This window comes from Acinonyx jubatus, chromosome F2 (genome assembly GCF_027475565.1).
Source record: "Acinonyx jubatus isolate Ajub_Pintada_27869175 chromosome F2, VMU_Ajub_asm_v1.0, whole genome shotgun sequence".
NCBI lineage: Eukaryota > Metazoa > Chordata > Mammalia > Carnivora > Felidae > Acinonyx > Acinonyx jubatus.
This window is the reverse complement of record NC_069394.1, coordinates 28,850,745-28,874,654: the sequence shown is the minus strand read 5'-3', so window position 1 is coordinate 28,874,654 and position 23,910 is coordinate 28,850,745. Positions and strand designations below refer to the sequence as shown.

Genomic DNA, 23,910 nt, shown 5'->3' with positions numbered 1-23,910 from the left:
TTAACCAACTGAGCCAGCTAGGCACCCCCACCCCTGCAAAAGCCCATTTTATAGTAATTATTATTATTTATTTTTAATTGAAGCATAGTTGACATATAATACAATATTAATTTTAGGTATATGACATAGTGACCCTACAATCATATACATTACAAAATGCTCACCATGATTAGTTACAAAAGTCACCAAAGTTGTTATAATTTGATTGACTATATTATTCCCTATGCTGTACTTTTGATCGCTGTGTGTACTTCTTAATCCCCTTCACCTATTTTGTCTATCTTCTAACCCCCATTCCCTCTGTCAATCATCAGTTCTCTGTATTTAGGAATCTATTGTTGTTTGTTCATTTGTTTTGTTTTTAGAGATTCCATATATAAGTGAGATCATATATTTGTCTGACTTATTTCACTTAGCATAATGCCATCAAAATGCATCTATGTTGTCACAAATGGCAAGATTTCCTTCTTTTTCATGGATAAAAAGTATCCCATTGTATGTATATACATATTTTTAAAATCCATTGATCCATCAATGTACACATATTGTTCTCCTATGTTGGCTCTTGACTATCATAAATAATGCTACCATAAGCATGGGGGTTAGTACTTTTTTTGATTTTGTGTTTTTATTTCCTTTGAATAAATACCCAGAAGTGGAATAACTGGATTATGTAGTTATTTCTATTTCTAATTTTTTGAGGAACCTCCATTCTTGTATTTTGCATAATGGTTTCACCAATGTACATTCCAACAAGGAGTGCACAATCGTTCCCTTTTCTCCACATCCTCACCAACACTTCTTCTTTTTCATACTGGCCATTCTCACTGGTGTGAGGTGATGATTCCCTGTGGTTTTGATTTGCACAGGGCTTGGCGCTGGCACACAGAGCCTGCTTGGGGTTCTCTCCTCCTCTCTCTGTCCCTCCCCCACTTATGCTGTATCTCAGAATAAATCAATACACTTAAAAAATAAAATAAAATGGGCTTTGGGAGAACATGCTGTGGTGGTGATTAAGAACATGGGTTTGGAAGCACATCTGAACTGAAATCCCAGTTGCCATTTACTAGCTTCCTAACTTAAATCTCTTCACCTCTTAAGTTTGAGCTTCCTCTTCTATAAAATGGGATCATATTCCTAATTCTTAAGTAGTGAAGATTAAATAAGGTAGTTGGTAAAATAATAGAAAATATGTATATATTGTGTTCTGCCTCTGGGTCCTGGCACACAGTTCCTGAAACTCTTATAATTTCCTAAGTGATAAGAACACTAGGAACATCTTTTGTTGTAATATTTGATCTTTGATCCAGGTTCCTGACACATAGCTCCTAACCCCTTGGTATTTGACTCTAAGTTATAGGAGTGTCTTTTGTTCTAACGAGATGACTCTTGGTGGGCTCCTGGATGGCTTCAGGATAGGGGGTGTTTGCCAGAAAGACCACACCATGATTAGGAGCTTGGAACTTTCAGCTCCACCTCCTAACCTTTAGGATAGGATCGTGACTGATCATGCCTGTGTGATGAAACCTTCACAAAAGTCCCAAAAGTACAGGCTTCATAGAGCTTCTGAGTTGCTGAACACATGGAAGTACTAGGAAGATGGCATGTCTGGTGAGGGAATGGAGGTTTTGTGACCTTCCTCTATAGTTTGCATTATGCATCTCTTTCACCTGGATGTTATTATCCTTTATTGTATTTTTTATAATAAACTGGTCAATGTGCATTTTGTTAACTGTCTTGGCAAACTATAGAACCCAAGGAGAGGGTTGTTGAAACCCTGATGTATGGCCAGTCACAGGTATAGATGAACCTGGGATTTGTGACTGGCAGCTGAAGTGGGAGTTTGGGAGAGTCTTGCGGGAGTGAGGCCTTAGCCTGTGGGATGTGACACTACCTGCAAGTAGATTGTGTAGGATATCCTACTAGTCTCAGAAAACTACTTGATGTGTGGAAAACCCACACATCTGGTATCAGTAATGTTCTGTGTGGTAGCATTGTGAGAGTAAAGGAGAAACCCAGGGAATTGTTTTTCTTTATACAGTTGTAGATGCATATCAACCCAATACTTAATGCATAGTAAGAACAGTGTAAATTTTAGCAATTTATTCTATGTACAGAATGCTTGAATTTTGAATTCAATAATAGGCTTTGGAATTAAAGTTTCAGGTCATTAACTTTTCAGTCTGGCCTCATAAAAATACTCTGTTTCTGAACAGACAGAATCTTTTTCTTGATACTCATTTTTAATTTAATTTGGTAATAGCAGTTATTAGAGGTTCTTTAAATGTCTTTACTTTGACATTTAATCTTCAAAAGTCTTTAATTGCTAAGTGTTCTACAAAGAAAAAAAAAGTATCAATTGACTACTTGAAATGCATTTCAAAATTTTCTCTAGAGAATATTTTACTAATTGTAGTTTTCACTAGTACTTTAAAGATAAACACAATCTTTTCTTTAATAAACATGAAAATAGAAGGAATGTGGAATTGTATTTTATTGGCCAGTTTATGGGTTTAGGATTTTTTTTTTTAAGGCAATAAATTTGGCATTAGCAAAGAATGAGTTTTCCAAATTAGTAAATTGTCTAGTGTAAATGAGTTCTTCTCATTTAAGTGCTAAGACTATGTTTCAAGCCTTTTTAAAATGAAATCTTGCTAAAATTTATTATTTGCACATCTTATATAGAACATTCTGAAGAGAAAGTAACATTTTATTGATGGTTGAATGTCATCAGGGTAAACATTAATGTATATGTCTATGATAATACCCTTAGAGACATCTGAAATGAGTAGAGCTCTTTAACACTACACTAAGTAACCTCAGCCTTCTCCATTTTAAAAACGTATTTTCTGGTTATGCGTGGTTTGTTTTTGTTCCTTCCTTCCACTGCTAATAAGCTATTGGGGGCTACTTTTTTTGTCAGCATTTGCCCAAAGTAGCCATCCTTTCCTTCTTTCTTATTTGCTGTCCCATTTTGCTCTTGGATACCAAATTGTGACCTTTGGCTTTGTGGTACCTGTTCCTGACTATCCAGGGAAACTTAGAGCATCTTACTCTTGACTCTTACAGGTTATTTGCCCATGCCAGGTAAATGGATAATGTTTCACTTTCCCGTTTTGTCTGCTTCAGATATTTTTGTTTTTCTGCATTTTCTTATGTTGATGCTTTTTTCTTCTATAGGATCATACAAAAGTGCACTTGATTTTAAGTGTACTTTTTTAGTTATCACACTTCATTTCATTTACTTAATTCACTTAGCAAAACTAGTTACTTTAGTTTGTAATCTTAATACTAATTTGTTTTGCTTTTGGGTAAAATTATGTAGTGTGGATTTTTAGAGTTTGCAGGAAACAGAGAAAACCTCTGGAATTATCTTGAGGTGGATGTTTAACGTGAACATATGTGAAGATCATAGGGAACAGTGGAAACAATCAGATCTCATGAAGAACTGGGTCATTCTACAAACAAATGCACTGGCAAGTCAGGTCTAAAGGAGAAGTGGAATGTTGTTTAGAAAACAGTACCTAGTTTTGATGAACATGTAATCTACTTATCTCTTGAGAACCACATGTCCCTTGTTCTGTACTTCACTGTGGTGTCATTGTGATCATATCACCATCTTCTTTCCTTCTGCTACTCATACCTGTATCCACCTCAGTCACTTTCTACCTCCTACCATGGTTTCTACTTACTTTATTCTCTCTGGGTATGTCTTTTGCCCTTCTGTTGGCTGAATAATTGTGTTTATTGTTCATTTTGGCATTTAGACTTCCCAAACAAGATTATTTTGTTTTGGCCAGCCAGCATCCAGTATGGGAAGCACCTGTTCAAGAAAACACTTTAATCTTGGATAAAAGATGGTTGCCTCTGAGATGCCCACCCTTGATTTTTTTTTTTAGCATAGGTCAGAGGAATGGAGTTTTACAGTACACAATTTGCCTACTTGTGTATATGGAACCTCTTGTGAATACTGAACCATCACTAATTTACTGATTATAAGTTGAAGTTCTAGGCTTTTTAGGCATGTTTATTGATAGTAAGCAAAGGAATTCCAGATTCTGCCTAGGATGAAGAAAGCTGGAAATAATGTCACTCCAAATGTAACAAGAAAAGGCTGGGTAATTTGTAGAATCATTACTTTTAAAAAATTCATCAGAGAGCTGAGGTTACAAGGAAACCAACTAGCTTGAAATCTGAGGAAAACCAGGTGTCACCAAGGAGATGGGCTAGGAGACCTGTTCCACCTGAGCACAGAAAGAAGAAAGAACCGCAAAATTGAGAATTCAACTAACAAATTGCCAAAAGCCTAGTGTGGGACAGCAAGTATAGAATTCTTTGGATTTACACATTTTCTTATGATCCTTGACCAGTTCCTAGCAAAAAAGACCAGGAGAAAGGGAGCGGCTCTGATGGTACCGAGTTTTAGGAAGGAAGTGTCTTCCTCTGTGGAAAAATCAGAATGTCCTTCTCGGATTTTTTTCTGTAAGTGTCAAAAGTCTTAAACCGTTGGGAGAGAGCATTAAATCTTAGCATCCCAACAGCTCAGAAGACGACCTGTTGCAGATGAGGGGAAAAAAATTAAAATTTTTAAAAACACCATCTCTGTGCCTGGAGGAGAAATTAAATCATCCTGGGCCTAGACTATTACAAATTTTCTAGAGGAAGGGCAGTATCACTAAAAAGTCCCAAACCCTGAAACCCAAGAACACATGGCCCAGGACTGAGGCTGAGCCAAGAGTCTGAACCCCTCATCCGTGCAACACCCCCCACCCCCCAATCAGGCTGGGAAGCACCAAGTAAGTGACAACAGCAGTCTACCACTAGAGAAGGAGTAAGAGCATAGAGAGATTCTCTCTGAGAGGCAGATGTACAGTGAAAGCCCAAAGCTTAGGGCAAATTAGCAGAGTTGGGGAAAATCTTCCATCAACTCAGCCTCCACCAGAGTGTAACTTAACACTAGGGGAATTTGAAGCGAGGGATGCACTGAGGGTAACCATAACAACAAAACTCAAGGTTAGACCAGCCTTTTTACAACCCTCCTGTCATAACCACCCACACTAATGACCCAGCAGAAGTATGTCCACTCCCAGGCATAAATACTATTTAGCAGTCTCTACTGCTCTCACATCCAGTATTCAATCAAAAATTGTAAGGCACAAAAAAATGAAGAAAGTAAAAACATCCCACTGTCAAGAAACAAAGCAGACCAGGTAACCAGATTCAGATGATCTATATTTTGGAACTACAAGACAAGGAACTTAAAATAACTATGGGATTTTAAAGAGTTTAATGGAAGAGATGGGTTATGTACATAAATAAATGCAGAATTAGAGCAGAGAGAAACTGCAAAGGGTGGAAAAAAAAATCCTAGGGGAAAAAAACACAGCAAGAGAAAAAGGCTTCAACAAACTCATCAGTATACTCTATGGAAAAAGAATTAGTGACCTTGAAAATAGGTTATTAAAAATTAGTAGAACCTAAACCAAAGTGGGGGATGGGGCAGGGATTAAAAACAAAAAACTGAGCATCTAAATGCTGTCAGGCAATATTAAACAGTCTAACACACATCTGATCGGAATCCTAGAAGAGATATGGAACATTCACCAAAATAGACCATATTCTGTCCTATAACCAACACATTTAAAAAATAAGAATCATAAACACAATGTTCTCTGAGCATAACAGAATTAAATTAGATATTAGTAGGGGCACTTGGGTGGCTCAGTTGCTTAAGCATCTGACTCTTGATTTTCACGCAGGTCACAATCTCTCAGTTCATGAGTTCAAGCCCCACATCAGACTCTGTACTGACAGTGCAGGGCATGCTTGAGATTCTCTTTCCTTCTCTCTCAGCCCTTCCCCACTCACACATGCTCTCTCAAAATAAATAAACATTTCAAAAATTAGATATTAGTAAAAAAGAAAAATTTGGAAAATCCACAAATAATCTGGAAATTAAACAACATGTTTCTGAATAACCCATGAGTCATAGTGGACCTCACAAAGGAGATTAGGAAATTTTGTACTGAATGAAAATGAAGCATAGTGCATGTGAGATGCAACTAAAACAATGTTTAGAGGGAATTTTATAGCATTACAGGTTATATTAGAAAAGAAAAAATGTCTCAATAGTTTAAGGTTCCACCTTAAACTAGGAAAAGAAGAGCAAACAAAATCTAAAGGAGATAGGCAGTACAAAATTTATAAAGGTTAAGAGCAGAAATCAGTGAAACTGAAAATAATTAAGAAAAGCAATGAAACCAAAAGCTGGTCCTTTGAGAAGATCAAGGTAAGTCTCTTGCCAGAATAACCCAAGGAAAAAGAAGACAGAAATTACCAATATCAGGAATAAAAATGTATATAAAGGTCTAAGACACTAAGTTGTAATAATGAAGTAGTATGAGCAACTCTTTCATATATTTGATAATTTAAGTTATATTCCTTGAAAGACAAGCATTACATTTCACTCAAGGAGAAATAGATAACCTCAGTAGTCCTGTATCTTTTAACAGGATTGAATTTATTGTTAAAAACCTTCCAACAAAGAAATCTCCAGACCTAGAATGCTTCACTGGTGTGTTTTACCAAAGAAACAATATCAAACTGTTCCAGGAAACAAAAGAAAGGAACAACTCTCAACTTATTTTATGAGGCCAGCATTACTCTGAGAGCCAAAGATATGACAAGAAAAGAGAAACTATTATTCCTGATGAATGTAATGCAAAAAATCTCAGTAAAATATTAGTAAATCAAATCCAGTAATAAGTAAAAAGGATAATACATCATGACCAAATATAGTGTATCTTGGGAATTCAGGGCTGATTCAGCATTCAAATTATCAATCAGTGAAATTCAGCATTACCAACAGACCGAAGAAAAATATTTTAGCCTCCATTTATGATAAAAATGCTTGGCAAACTAGAAATTAAAGGCAACTGCCTCCCTGAGGAACCTAGAATTAACACTGTACTTTATGGTAAAAAACCAAATGCTCCTCTCCACTAAGACTGCTAACAGGAAAGGGTATTTGCCCTCATTACTCCTAGTCAGTATCATGCTGGAAATCCAAGCTATTGAAGTAAGGCAAGAAAAAGTAGGAAAAAACATACAATGGAATATTACTCAGCGATCAAAAAGAATTGAAATCTTGCCATCTGCAACAATGTGGATGGAACTGAGTATATTATGCTAAGTGAAATAAGTCAATCAGAGAAAGACAAATATATGATTTCACTCATATGTGGAATTTAAGAAACAAAACAAATGAACACAGGGGAAGGGAAGAAAAAATAAAAGAGAGGAAGGCAAACCATAAGAGACTCCTAAATACAGAAAACAAACTGAGGTTGCTAGAGGAATACTGAGTAGGGAGGATGGGCTAAATGGGTGATGGGCATTAGGGAAGGCACTTGGGATGAGCACTGGGTGTTGTATGTAAGTGATGGATCACTAAATTTTTCTCCTGATACAATTATTACACTATATGTTAACTAAATTAGATTTAAATAAAATATTGAAAAGCATAAATAATTATCAAGAGATTCTAATACTATCATGAGAAAGTGAAACCAGACATTTTTAGGTGTTATCCTAAATCACTGTTTATACACAATTCCTTTAGCTACTCTTAGTTTGCAACCTTTGAATAGAATTATAAGCCTATTTTCCTATCATGGCCACTGACCAACTGAGGAGGGATCAAACATCTTTTAGTGGCATTTTTTTTTTTAGTGGCATGATCTACTTACCTTGGGGAATACTAGGCAGGCTGGAATTTATTAAGTAAAATGAATATTATACAATCTCTTACTACACAGAGAAGAATTCTAAATTATTTACTTCATCTAAAGGGTATGTTTTGTCTTACAGTATACTATTATTTGCAGTTAGTATCATCAGACTAGTTAATCTTGATTTTAAAACTTCCAGAAACTTGGTTTTGAGTATATTTAAAGCATCCAAAGCTTATTTCAAGAATAACTTGTTCACTTTTTATGGGCAGATCTACAAACTACTGAAATATGTGCATTATAGGAAAGTATAAAATTGAAAGTGATGGGCCTACAGTTAGAATTATAGATAAAATATAATTTATTTGACAATACAATGACAAACAGAATAATGAATTTTGCATTTCTTATTTTTGAAATGGTGCAAGATTTTAGAAATTTGTCTCTAAATTAAATATGCTAGATTAACACAGAGTCAGGTTTTTTTTAATAGCTATTCACAAATTTCTCAGGCATAAAATTGTTTAAAGGCTTTATGATCTCCATAAAGATCACTCTAAAGTTGCCGTGTTTTCCCCATTAATGTTGCTCATTTCATTTGTTTAATTTGGGATGACTATAATATTTAAGGCAGAATGTATAGAAGATGCCTAGAATGGTAATAAAGGATATTTGCATTTACTAAGGTCTTTCTAAGTGCCAACCCCTGTGTAGGTGGCTTGAAATACATTTTACTCATTATAATAATTGTGAAATAAGTACTATTATTATCATCATATTTATAGAATAAGATAGGGGCTAAGTATCTTACCCAGAGTCATCTCAAAGAACATAAAAGGAAATGAGGTAAGGTCTACAGGAAAGGTATAAATTATTGATGCATCATTTCTTTTTATTAACACTGGAGAAAGTTCTCTTTGAATATGGCATACAGTACAGCATAGCTCGTTTTGTGCTTCACAGATGCAGCTTTTTTTGTTTTTACAACGCAAAGTTTGTGGCAACCCTGTGCTGAGCAAGTCTATTGGTGCCATTTTTCCAACAGCATTTGCTCAGTGTCTCTTAGTCACATTTTGGTAATTCTTAACAATATGTCAAACTTTTTTATTATTACTGTATTTGTTATCATCATCTGTGATTGGTGATCTTTGATGTTAACTATTGTAATTATTCTGGGGTGCCACAAACCCCACCCATACAAGATGAACTTAATTAATAGGAAGGCATCTTAAAAGCTGAGAAAGGCCAAAAGCTAGGCCTCTTGCCCCAAATGGTTAGCCAAGTTGTGAATGCAAAGGAAAAGTTCTTGAAGGAAATTAAAAGTGGTACTCAAGTGAACATACCAGTGATAAGAAAGCAAAGCAACCTTAACTGATAGAAAGTTTTAGTGGTATGGATAGAAGATGAAACCGGCCTCAGCATTCCCTGAAGCCAAAGCCTAGGGAGACTCTTAACTCTCTGCAATTCTTTGAAGGCTGAGAGAGGTAAAGAAGCTGTAGAAGAAAAGTCTGAAGGTAGCAGAGCTTGGTTCATGAGGTTGTTTCATAGGTACCTTAGTCATCTGTGTGTTTTCTTTAGAAAAATGTCTGTTCAGGTCCTCTGCCCAGTTTTTAAAACATTAGTTTTTTGGTGTTGGGTTCTAGGAGCTCTTTATATATTTTGGATATCAATCCCTTATTGGATATATCATTTACAAATATCTTCTCCAACTCAGTAAGTGACCTTTCATTTCGCTGATGATTTCCTTTGCCATGCAAAAGATTTTTAGTTTGATGTACTCCCAATTGTTTACTTTTGCTATTGTTTCTCTTGCCTGAGGAGACAGATTGAGAAAAATATTGCTAAGGCTGATACATAAGTCCTTACTGCCTATGTTTTCTTTTGGGAGTTAAATGGCTTCAGATCTTATATTTACATGTTTAATTCATTTTGAGTTTTTTGTGTATGGTGTAAAAAAAATGGTCTAGTTTCATTCTTTTACAATGTAGTTTTCCCAGCACCATTTATTAATTTTCCCCATTGTATAGAGAATATACATATTCCCTATTTGTCATATAATTTGTCATGTATTAATTGACAAGATCAGCTTGGGTTTATTTCTGGACTCTCTATTCTGTTCTACTAATTTATGTATCTATTTTTGTGCCAGTACCATACTGTTTTGATTACTATGGCTTTGTGTAGTATAGTTTGAAATCTGGGATTGTGACACCTCTAGCTTTGTTCTTTCTCAAGAATACCTGGGCTATTAGTAGTATTTTGTGAATCATACAAATTTCAGGATTTTTTTGTTCTAGTTCTGTAAGAAAAATGCTATTGGTACTTTGATAGGCATTTCACTGAATATCTAGATTACTTTGAGTATTATGGACATTTTAACAATCTAAATTCTTCCAATCTATAAGCATGGTGTATATTTCCATTTCTTTGTGTTTTCTTCAATTTCTTTCATCAGTGTTCTATAGTTTTTAGAGTACAGGTCTTTCACCTCTTTAGTTACATTTATTCCTAGGTATTTTATTATTTTGGTGACAGTTTTACCTTTTTTTTTTTAATTGAAGTACAGTTTAACATCTAATGTTCTATTAGCTTGAGGTGAACAACATAGTGACTTAACAAGTCTTTATGTTATGCTATGTCTACCACAAGTGTGGCTACCATCTGTCACCATACAGTGTTATTACAATAGCATGGACTATATTCCTTATACCTGTACCTTCCATCCCCATGATTTATTCTTTTCATAACTAGACCTGTTTCTTCCACTCCCTTTCACCTATTTTGGCCACCCCTCCCCTTTTCACCAGTTTGTTCTCTGTATTTACAGATCTTGTTTTGCTTTTTACTTATTATATATTATATATTCTACATATAAATGAAATCGTATGGTATTTGTTTTTCTCTGTCTGACTTACTTCACATACCCTCTACCAATGTCCATCCACATTGTCAAAAAATGGCAAAATTTCATCCTTTTTCTAAGATTTTTTTAAGTTTATTTAGTGAAAGAGCAAGCAAGGGAGTGGTGGCAGAGAGAAGGGGAGAGTGAGAATCCCAAGCAGGCTCCACACTGTCAGTGCAGAGCCTGATGCAGGACTTGAATTCACGAACCATGAAATCATGACCTGAGACAAGGTTGGATGCTCAACTGAGCCACCTAGGCACCTTTTTAAAATTTTTTTTTATTTTAGAGAGAGACCACAAGTGGGGAAAGAGGGGAAAAGGGAGAGGAAGAGAATCTTAAGCAGACTACATGTTCAGCACGAAGTTCAATTTCACAATCTTGGAATCATGACCTGAGCTGAAATCAAGAGGTGGACGCTCAACCAACTGAGCCACTCAGGTACCCCCAAGATTTCAAGATTTCACCCTTTTTTATAGCTGAGAAATATTCCAGTGTGTGTGTGTGTGTATTCACATACCACATCTTCTTTGTCCATTCTTCTATCGATGGACACTTGGGTTGCTTTCGTATCTTGGCTATTGTAAAAAATAATGCAATGAACATTTATCTTTTTGAATTAGTGTTTTTGCTTTCTCTGGGTAAATATCAGTAGTGGAATTACTAACTTTTACTTCTTCCTTATCAATTTGGATGACTTTTTTCTTTCTTTTTTTTGTCTGACTGCTGCAGCTAGAATACTATGCTGAATAAAAGTGGAAAGAGTGGGCATCCTTGTCTTATTCCTGATCTTAAAGGAAAATTTTCAGTTTGAGTATGTTAGCTGTGGCCCTGTCATATATGACATTTACTCTGTTATGTTCCCTCTATACCTAACTTCATTGAAATTTTTTACCATGAATGGATGCTAAATTTTGTCAACAGCTTTTTCTGCATCTATTAAGATGATCTTAGCATTCTTATTCTTCATTTTGTTGATATGGTTTATCTCATGTTGACAGATTTGTAGATAATAAGCCATTCTTGCATTTCTGGAATAAATCCCCCTTGATCATGGTGAATGATCCTTTTAAGGTATTGTTCAATTTGATTTGCTAATATTTTGTTGAGGATTTTTGCATCTATATTCATCAGAGATATTGGTCTAATTTTCTTTAAGTGTCGTTGCCTGGTTTTGGTATCAGGGTAATGTTAGCCTTATGGAATGAAATTTGTAAACATTCCTTCCTCTTCTATAATTTGGAAGTTTGCGAAGAGTAGGTATTACTTTTTCTTTAAATTTTTGGTAGATTTTACCTTTTGAAGCCATCCATTCCTGGACTTTGGTTTTTTTGGGAGTTTTTTGGTTACTGATTCAATTTCACTACTAGTTATTAGTCTGTTCAGATTTTTTTCTTTCTGATTCAATCTTGGAAGATTGTATATTTCTAAGAATTTACCCATTTGCTAGGTTATTCAATTTGTTGGCAAATAATTTTTTGCCATCGTCTCAGTCCTTTCTATCTCTGTGGTGTCAGTTTTAACTTCTCTTAAATTTCAGATTATTTATTTGAGTCCTCTTTTTTTTCTTGATGATTTTGGCTAAAGGTTTATCAATTTTATCTTTTCAAAGAACGAGCTTTTTGTTTCATTGGTCTTTTTTTTATTCTCTATTTTACTTGTTTCTGCTCTATTCTTTATTACTTTCCTTCTACTAACTTTGGGCTTTTTCTTTTTCTTGTTCTTTTAGTTGTAAGGTGAGATTGTTTGATATTTTTCTTGTTTCTTGAGATAGGCCTGTATCACTATAAACATCTCCCTTAGAAAGGCTTTTCCTGCATCCCAAAGATTTTGAACCATTGTGTTTCTATTTTCATTTCACACAAAGTACTTATTAATTCAAAGGGGAAGATGATAACTTGGGAGCAGGGAAACCAGGTGAATACCACGCAATTAAATTTCATGCCATAATAGTACGGAAAATTGCCATGAAGTTCTCCTTCATGTTAGACACTAAAAAGGAAATGTCATTTATGTGGTATTCCTGGCAAAAATGTAGCCAGTGAATCTGATCTTGAGGAAATATTGGAGACAGTCCATAAAAGGTGCAAAATAAAGTCAACAACATAAAGACTGGGTAACTGGATGTTCCAAATTAAAGGAAACTAAAGAGACATCATAACTAAGTGCAATAGGTTTCCAAATCAGGGAAAAAAAATTGCTATGAACTATGTTAGATAAAAGTATTATATCAAAGTTAAATTTCCTGACTTGTATTGTGCTTATATAAGAAAATGCCTTCATCTTTAGTGCACATGTGAGATATTAGGGATGAAGGGACATGGCATGTGCAACTGTTCCTAAATATTTTAGCAAAACGGAGGTAGAAAAACAAAGAAAAAATAAATGTGACAAAATGTTAATAAGTGCTAAAATCTAAGTGAAGGATATTTTTATGGGCTAAGCTGTATCCCTCCCAAAGTCATATGTTTAAGTCCTAACCCCACAGTACCTCAGAATGTGATGTATTTGGAGACAGAACCTTTAAAAGGGTAGTTAAACTGAGTCATTAGGGTGCGTCTTAATCCAATATGACTGGTGTTATAAGACATTAGGAAACAAACACATGCAGGGGGAGGACCATGTGAAGACTAAGGAAGATAGCTATCTACAAGCCAAGGAGAGAGGCTTCAGAACAATCTAAACACACTAACACCAAGATCTCTGACTTCTAGCCTCCAGAATTGAGACTATAAATTTCCATTGTTTAAGTCACCCAGTCTGTGGTACTTTGTTATGGCGGCCATAGTAGCAAAATTGTATAGCTTAAATTTTTTTGCACTATATCAAATTTGACCAAGTATTAGAAATTGATACCCCAGGGAATGTAAGAACATAAAGGGATCCTGAGACCAAAAAGCTTGAGAACCATAGGCTTAGATACTTTTTATCTAAATAGTATTTCTTTTCTAAATGTATTTCTAAATACATTCTTTCTAAATGTATTTCCTTCCTCTGAACTTCTGATCTCATCCTTAATATCTTTTGGAAAGAATTAGTGTATCAGATACATGCCTTTTGTACTAGCTTTCATAATGACATTAACTTAAAAGAATTATTTCCTCTTTGCAACTCCTCTGCTTCCAGTCTTGATGGCTTTATTTATCAATAAGTTGCAAATACTTTTTTCAGCTATTTTAATTTTCTGTTTTAAGCAGTATATGATGAATACCATCTCAACTGATCTTAGAAACTCACTGTAATTTAATTTTTAAAAATATCCTATCACCTTTTGATTGCTCAAGCCTGTTTAATTTGATCACTACAGATTACTACAAACCACATATGTAATTTTGAATTTTCTAGTAGTCACATTAAAAATAAAAACAGGAAAAAGGAGTCTTAGTAATATATTTATTTAACCAAACATATAAAAACTATTATCTCATAAAAATTCATATAAAAGTGTTAACGTATTTTATATTTTTTATTCTAAGACTGCAAAATCTGGTTGTGTATTTCACACTCATAGTACATCTCAATTCAGACAAGCTACAATTTCAAATGCTCAATAACTACTAGGTGGCCAGGGGCTAATATTTTGTATAGTACAGATCTAGAGAGAAGCAAAAATAACTCATCAACTGTATTTGAATTCTGACTTGAGTTTTACTCAAGTGACCACATCTTATTACTTTCCTTTCTCAAATTTAAAATTTAGTATTTCTCTTTTATTGTGCTGCTGCATATATTCATTCACTATTTTATTTTCAAAATGCTAAATTCTAACCCTGATTCCCATTTCTTTCAGGGAACTTCTATTTTGAAAAATCGGTCATTTACAATATAGAGTTCTGACCTTTTGCTTACAGTATTGTTTCCTAAAACTATAAGGACATATACTGACCTTTCCATGTACAGCCAAAGTCATGAAAAATGAAATCAAGAGAGAACTTGGAGTAAACACTGCAGAAAGAAGTACAAATTGTTGATAAAGTACTATTTGATTCCTAGAATGGATGTAGCAGTGAACATCTGAAATATTATAGCCTCCTTTGTTTCCTTCTTCCAATGACAAGCCAACTGGTACCCCCCTGGGTACACCAAGAAACTACACATTTGACCAGCTACCACCATAAGGGCATTGCACTAACAGAATGAAACCTAACCCAAGTCTTTCTGTGAAAAAGGCTTATTTGCTTGGCCTGGAACCTCAGCCCCAGACTTTTAATTTAATATACAGGGGCTTACTGAGATACTCTTGGAGACAGAGACCAGCGGGCATTATTGCACTATCCCTCTGCATTCTTCCAGAGTGCCAGGATCCCCCGGAAAGATACTTGTACATTTTCTTGGCACCCTGATTTTCATGGCTGCCACCCAGGGGACACCTCTAGTTTACCTGGTTCTGGCAGACAGTGGGACTTCTAGTTATGACTATATATTTTGCATACCTTAAAAGCTGTTGCCTGAGGCTTCCAATCAGTCTGAATGTAGGTGCTGACTGAGATCCTCCCCTTAGGGACACTGACAGTTCTTGGTACACCCCTAAATGCTAGGAGCCACTAAAAGTAAAATAGGCTGCTTGGAATATCAAAAAAGTTTGAGAGAAAACCAAGAGGTAGGGAAGAGCTGAACAATAAGGTTCACTTCGTACAAGAGACCATTCCTTCAAGACCTGGAAAGTTGGCTGTTTTACCTAAGGCAGAGAAACCAATACAGAGTGAGGAAAATGAAGAAACAGGAATATGTTGCAAAGAGGAAAGAACAAGATAAGACCTCAGAAAGAGATCTTAATGAAATGGAGGTAAGTGGTTTGTTTACCCAATGAAGAGATCAAAACAGCAGTCATAAAGATATTCACTAAGCACAGAAGTATGGATAAACAAAGGGAAAACCTGGGGAAGGAAGGAAAGGTTCAGGAAGCCCAGAAGGTTGGGCTCCAGAAAGTTTGAAGTAATATCAGCTCAAAAAGACCTACACCAAGACATGTCATGTTTAAAATGTCAAATGTTAAAGACAAGGATAGAATCTTGAAAGCAGGAAAAGAAAAACAACTTGTTATGTATAAGGGACCACCACCACCCCACCACAACTATCAGCAGTTTTTTTCAGCAGAAACTTTGCAGGCCAGAAAGCTGTAGCATGATACACTCAAAGTGCTGAAGGAAAAAAACACCTCCAACCAAGAATACTCTACCTGGCAAAGATATCATTCAGAATGGCAGGAGAAACAGTTTTCCAGAGAAGCAAAAGGTGAAGGAATTCATCAGTCCTAGACTGGCCCTATAAGAAATGTCAAGGGACTTCTTTAAGCTGAACAAAAAGGATGCCAAATAGTAACAGAAAACCATATGGAAATATAAACCTCACTGGTAAAGGTAAATGCACAATAACTTTCAAAATCTAATGTGAAGATAGCAAGTTAATCACCTAGAAAGGTAGCATAAAAGTTAAATGACAAACGTTGCAAAAACGCAACTACAGTATTTTATTATGGGATACACAAGATAAAAAAATATAAATTGTGACATCAAAAACATAAAATGTTTCAGGGAGTAAAAATGTATAGCTTTAAAATGCATTCAGACTTAAGCTGTTATCAACATAAAACAAATGGTTATAAATCTAAGCTTTTAAATATAAACCTCATTGGGGCACCTGGGTGGCTCAGTTGGTTAGGTGTCTGACTCTTGATTTTGGCTCAGGTCATGATCTCAGCACACAGCCTCTCCTTGGGATTCTCTCTCTGCCCCTCCCCTGCTCATGCATATGCTCTCTCCCTCTCAAAATAAATAAATAAACTGAAAAAAAAAATAAATGTAAACCTCATGATAACCATTAAGCAAAACCTACAGTAGATACATAAAAGATAAAGGAGTTTAAGCATACCACTATAGAAAATCATCAAATCACAAAGGAAGACAGAGAAGGAATAGAAAAACTACAAAACAGCCAGAAAATTAAGTAGCAAAATGGCAATAAGTACACACCTATCGATAATTAATCTGAATGTAAATAGATTAAATTCTCAATACATAGAGTGACTGAAAGAAAAAAATAAGACCCATCTATATGCTGCCTAGAAGAGACTCCCTTCAGAAGTAAAGACACACAAAGTTGAAAGTGAAGAGACCGCAAAAGATATTCCATTCAGTGGAAACCAAAAGAAAGCTGGGGTAAGCTATACTTACATCAGACAACAGACTTGAAGGCAAAGAATGTAGTAAGAGGCAAATCATTAAATAATGATAAAAAGGTCACTCTAACAAGAGAATATAACATTTGTAAATATTTACAACACCAACACAGGAGCACCTAAATATATAAATTTGCTTTACTGCAAGTAAACTGCAGGGATGAGGTTTACTGCAGGGATGCAAGGAGGGTTTAATATCTGAAAATTAATGAGATATTCCACATTAACAAAATTAAGAATAAAAATTGTATGATCATGTCAATACATGCAGAAAAAAGCATTTGACAAAATTCAACATTTACAAAAACTCTCAAAAAGTGGGTACAAAGGGAATATAACATAATAAATGCCATATATGACAAGCCCACAGCTAATATCAAACTCAACAGTGAAAAGCTAAAAGCTTTTCCTCTAAGATCATCAACAAGAAAAGGATGCCCACTCTTACTACTTTTATTCAACATAGTATTGGAAGTCCTAAGCAGGGCAATCAGGTAGGAAAAAGAAATAAAAAGGCATCCAAATCAGAAAGGAAGAAGTAAAACTATCACTATTTGCAGATGATGTGACATTATATAGAAAACCCTAAAGACTCTACTAAAAAAATGATTACAATTAATAAATTCAGTAAAGTTGCAGGATATAAAGGTAATACACAGAATGCTGTTGTGTTTCTATATATCAGTTACATACGTACAGTATACATACATACTGCTGGAAAGAGAAATCAACAAAACAATCTCATTAACAATTTCATCAAAAAGAATAAAATAGGGATAAATTTAACCAAGGAGGTGAATAACTTCTAAACTGAAAACTGTTAAAACTCCAATGAAAGAAACTGAAGACAAAAATAAATGGGAAGATATTCCACATTTATTTATTGGAAAAAATTGTTATTAAAATGTCCATATTACCAAAGCAATCTACAGAGTCAATAAATCTATCAAAATTCTAAATGGCACTTTTCCAAGAAACAGAACAAAATCCAAAAATTTGTGTGGAACCAGAAAATATCCCAAATAGCCAAAGCAATCTTAAAAAACGTTTCCTAAGTTCAAACTATACTACAAAGCTATAGTAATCAAAATAGTATAGTACTGGTATAAAAATAGACACAGAGTCCTGGGGCATCTGGGTGGCTCAGACAGTTAAGCATATGACTTTTGATTTTGGCTCAGGTCATAATCTCATTGTTTGTGGGATCGAGCCCTGCATAGTACAGAGCCTGCTTCAGATTCTCTCTCTCCCTCTCTCTCTCTGCCCCTCCCCTGCTCATTCTCTCCCCCCCCCCAAAATAAGTAAATATTTAAAAAAGTAAAAAATAAGAAATAGACACAGAGTCCAAAGGAACAGAGAGCCCAGAAGTAAACCTATCCATACATGGTCAATTTATGATAAAGGAGCCAAGAATATACAATGGGGGAAAGGACAGTCTTTTCAACAAATGGTTTTGGGAAAACTGGATAGCCACATGCAAAAAAACAAAACTGGACCACTATCTTTACATCATACACAAAAACGCACTCAAATGGATTAAAAAGTTGAACATAAGGCCTGAAATTCCTAGAATAAAACAGAGCCCGTGAACTTCTTGACCTCAGTCTTGGCAATGGTATTCTGGAGCAAAAGCAACAGAAGCAAAAGTAACAAGTGGGACTATTTCAAACTAAAAATCTTAACAGCAAAGGAAATGGTCAACAAAATGAAAATGCAACCTACTGAATGGGAAAAAAAATATTCGTAAATTATATATCTGGATAAGGGGTTAACATCCAAAATTTATAAAGAACTCCTGTAACTAAATAGCAAAAAATAATGCAATTAAAAAAAATGATTAGAGAAACTAAACAGACCTTTTTCCAAAGAAGACCTAAATATGGTCAACTTGTACATATATGAAAAGGTGCTCAACAACAGTAAGCATCAAGAAACGTAAATCAGGGGTTCCTGGGTGGCTCAGCTGGTTAAGCGTACAACTCTTGATTTCGGGTCAGGTCATGATTTCATGGTCATGAGACCGAGCCCCATGTTGGGCTCCATGATGGGCACGAAACCTGCTTAAGATTCTCTCTCCCTTCCTCTACATCTCATATCTGACGGTGGCTGGGGGATGGATTAAGGGTGTCAAAGGCATAATCTTCCATTTATTATAAATAAGTATAGGGGATTATAATTTATAGCATGATGACTATTAGTTAATACTGTACTTAATATATGAAATTGTTAACAGAGTAGACCTTAAACGTTCTCATCATATGAGAAAGAATTTATAGGTATGTATGGTGAGAAAATTTAACTAGACTTACTATGTGGTCATCTTGCAGTATATACAAACAGCAAATCATTGGTGTCATCTTGCAATATATACAAACAGCAAATCATTGGAGTTAAACCAGCAATTAACACTGAACTGTGACTAAACAGTTTGAGTATGTGCAAAATGCTGGAAATGTTTTATCAAACATTGTCTCTAAAAACTATGGTACAATGAGGGATTATATGTACATTTCTTAACTTTCTGATGATAGAACCTACTTATAAGAGAAATCTATCATGCATGCTCTTTAGGAACACATTTTATGAAGAAGTAAGGTCACACAAGTCAGTCAGAAACACCAAAATAAATAAATGAAAAAATTCTTCACAAAAGAAATAGTCAAAGGTAATATCATGAAATAGTCAACAGTCAACAGCAAAAAAAAACAGACTAAAAATCCTGTATCTTGCACACCAATTAGTAAAGATCAAACATAAAAACGAAAGGACAGGTAAAGATGCAGTGAAATAGGTAATAACTGCAAACATTATTAATGAGAATATACAGTGGAAATTGACTTGTCAGAGCCTTAGTCCAGGACTCATTAATTTGACTTCTGTAACTCTATTAGATAAAACCCCTGAATACAGAAATGGCTTTACGTAAGAAGGGATTCTTAAAAAATAGCATATAAATAATGCAATTGGAAAAAATTTACTGAAGATACATACTATAATCTCTAGGACAACCACTACATATACATACACACATGAACACCAACAATAACATTGTATAGTATTACCTAGCTGTTAAACCAGGTGAGAACATAAAGAAATATGTCATAATTTCAAATGAAAAAATGAGGTTATTATAAATTAGTTGTAACCACATATAAAAACCTAAACAGAAAAAAGCTTACCACAAGATATCAAATATGCAACAGTACCAAAATAAGGCAACAGTGTTTCATTAGGGATGGTGATATAAACTGCCACTTCATGAAGTAATGAGTTTTAGATGATAGCCACCCAACCCCAAACACCAAATATTATAAAACAGTCAACAGTAAAAAACAAACCAAAAACAAAAACAGACTAAAAATCCTGTATCTTGCACACCAATTCGTAAAGATCAAACAAAAAGTTCAAGGGTTTTCTTGTCATTTACTTTGCTGTTCAGCTTTGCAATCAAGCCAGGTTTGCAAATTATATATGTGGCCAGTTAATTATTATCTCCTATAACTTGTACTTATTCATAAATTTTTAGAAATATGATGATCAAAAACTTACCACATGAGTAGTTTTTAATGTAATGCCATCGAATCTGCATAAACTGGAGCTCTCTTCAAAGAAAATATCACATTCTTCTAACTCTTGAGCATTACAAGGAGGTTTCTCTTTATCTGGATTTGGATTCTTAGGCCAGAAAACAAAATAAACAAACCATCAACAATAAGAGAATGGGTTTCTTCATACTTAAAATATCAAGATTACAACAGTAATTAAAAACTAAATTTCAGACCCATGACTGATAAATCCTAATCAACAAAACCCAGAAATGACAGAATGATGAAATCACCACAAAGACATTAAAACAGTTATTACAAAATCAAGGATGTACAGAAAAGTACATATATGTTGAGAGAGGTATGGAAGATATAAAAAAAGAACCAAACTGAACTGTAAATATGAGAATATAATATCTGAAGTGGAAAGCAAAAAAAGATGGGATTGACAGCTAATTAGACATGGCAGAAGACCTGTGAGCTTGAAACACAGCAAGAGAGTCTATCTAAAATGAAACACAGAGACGACAAAAAATAAAAACACAACTGCAATGACCTGTGGAACAAATATCAAATGGTGTAACACATGGGTAACTAGAAGAGGGCACGAAGAATGGAAAAACAAAATTGAAGAAATGGTCATTAAATGATGAAAACTGTAACTCTATAAATTGAAGAAGGTCAAAGAAACATCTAAAAAACCCACTGTAAATCACATTATAATGAAATTGCTGCAAACTAGTAATAAAGAGAATATCTTAAAAGTAGTGAGAAGAGGAAAAAACACATTATGAACAGAGGAACAAAGATACAAATGACAGTCAACTTCTCATCAGAAACTATGCAAGCCAGAAAACAATGGAGTATAACAAAAGTTCTGAAAGGGGGAAAAATCCTATCGACATTGACTTATATACTTACCAAAAATATTAAAAAAGGAAGACAACCTAAGTATTTTTACAGCAAACAAAAGCTGAGAAAATTCACTCAGTAAACCTACACTACAAGAAATGCTAAAGGACACTATTCAGCCAGGAAAAAAATGACAACAGATGGAAATATGAATCAACACAAAGAAATGTAGAACAGAGGAAATGTGTAATATGTGGGCCAATGTAAGACCCCCCCATATTTTAATCTCTTTAAAAAAGAACTGACTGATTAAAGTTGAAATAATAACGTTATTGAGTTTATAACATGTAAAAATAAAATGTCTGATGAGAATAACAGAAAGGATGAAGAAATGGAAATATATTGTGAAGCTCTTTAGTTACAGTGAAATGATGTAATAATTTTTGAAGAAAGATGGTGATGAGTTAAAGATGTACAGTGTAAACTCTAGAACAACCACTAAATACACACATACACACTAATACAAAAACAAAGGTGTAGCTAATAAGCCAAAAGTAGAGATAAACGTAAGGTACTTTTAATATGTTCCATTGCTTAAATGCAAGAAGTACTCTCTGGCCTTATATCCCTCACAGAGTACAAGGATATCAATGCTGAAGTGATAAATTGCACATATACATGCATTATGAATTATGTATACACATGTATGTAACAGAACCATAATTCTACAACTGACCAAATGTCCACACACCTCGTTTGCCAAAATGCAGTCATGTTATTGAAAACTTGATGAAGTGACCTGAGAAAATCTCTGAAACTAAATCTCTGAAGTTATAGAAGTGATAGAAGATGAACCTTGTCCATGTCCACCTGGGATTTGGAGCCACCTAGTTTAGTCAGCCTAAATATCAATGGAAACAAGTCTGGTTGCTATGAATGGCTGGGAAGGCAATATCAGCAATTAGCTGGGGCCATTTTTTCAGCGATTCAAAAATATACATATGTCCAGTAGCATAGAGAAGGCACCCTCTGCACTCCTCCCTCCTTTCCCTTTTCCATTAACTATATGTTAAAGACAAGAGGACAAAAATGAAAAGTTCAGGACTATCAGGGCGCCTGGGTGGTTCAGTTAAGTATCCGACTTCAGCTCAGGTCATGATCGCACGGTTTCTGGGTTCAAGCCCTGTATTAGGCTCTGTGCTGACAGCTCAGAGCCTGGAGCCTGCTTCAGATTCTGTCTCTGTCTCTCTCTCTCCCCCTCCCCTGCTGTCTCTCAAAAATAAATAACATGTTAAAAAAAAAAAAAAGTTCAGTACTATCAAGGCAGCCAGAATTTAACAGGACAAGTTTACAGAGAAAGGGGAACAGCAGAGAAGAGAACCCAAGATTCTGCTACTTGTCTTTAGGCATTTACTGATTTTCAAGCTGTGCTGGAAAAGACAAGTGGAAAGAAGCAGGCAAGGGGCTCAAAAGCTGAGTGCTGATATTAATAAAGTGCTTGGGAGACAAAAATTAGAGATCAGAGCCCACACCGGAGAAGCCCTGGTAAACATCCTAGACTTTCAGTTGAGATTCATGAAAAGTTCTGCCCTAGTAGAAAGAACAAACAAGGAATAAATATCAGCCACATAAAATACTGAAATACAGCACCAAATCAAATCATCCTTAATGGGATTAAGAAGACAGGCTGAAATTTTGGAGGAGGTAGGTCAAGTAATGTTTGGAATAAAGTATATAGCATTAAATGTTTTCAACAGAAAAGTAGGTTAAAAAAAAATCAATCATCTAAACTTTCACTTTTAAAAATAGAGCAAAATAAATCCAAAGTAAGCAAAAAGGAGAAAATAATCAATGTAATAACAAATGAAACTGGAAACTGAAAAAAAGCCAAAGGAAATAGATGCCCAGTATAATCCTGTATTTAATAAAGAAATTAAATTCATGGTTAAAAACTTCCAAAAAAGAAAACTCCAGTCCAGTTTCACTGGAAAATTCTATATTTAAAGAAATAATGCCAACTCTACACAATCTCTTCCAGAAATAGAACAAGCAGGAAACACTTCCCTTTTCATTTGACATCAGCATTACCCAGATACCAAAACTGAATAACGACAGTAAAAAGAAAAAACAGAGACTACAGACCAATATTCCTCACAAATATAGATGCAAAACTCCTCAATAACATATTAGCAAACCCAAACTGGTAATACCTAAAAGGGATTATACATCATGACCAAGTAAGGTTTACACCACAAATGAAGTGTATTTGACAAAATTCTATATGGCCTTTCATGATTAAAAACTCAGTATAATAGAAGAAAATTTCCTCAACATGACAAAAATAATCCATACTTAACAGTGAAATATTCATTTTTCCAAGCTTACAAATAAGGCAAGAATGTCTGCTTTCACTATTCACCATTTCTATTTTACAATGGATTAAAGGTTCTAACCCATGCAGAAAGATAACAAAAAGTATAAAGATTTGAAACACGCAAGACAGCCTTCAGCTGCAGATAACAAGATTCTATGTTTTTCCCAAATACACTGGTGTTCAGACATAAATAACTTACTCATATATACCAATATTCACTTGAAATAATCAAGTTTAAAAGGCAGTTAGCAGCAATAATCTACAATATCATAACAAGCCCCACTACTGTAACTATATGATTATATCCCAGAGCCCTATCACAAAAAATA

At 34.8% G+C, this 23,910-nt stretch overlaps 1 protein-coding gene across 1 annotated transcript in view; it reads right to left on the bottom strand.

Moving 5' to 3' along the window:
- The window catches only part of NUDCD1 (NudC domain containing 1), a 73,971-nt gene that overhangs the window by 4,382 nt on the left and 45,679 nt on the right, over nt 1-23,910 (bottom strand). The window contains exon 8 of the mRNA XM_015070426.3: nt 20,360-20,485. Within this exon, the coding sequence (XP_014925912.1) occupies nt 20,360-20,485 (126 nt within the window). The remainder of the gene's footprint in view (nt 1-20,359; nt 20,486-23,910) is intronic.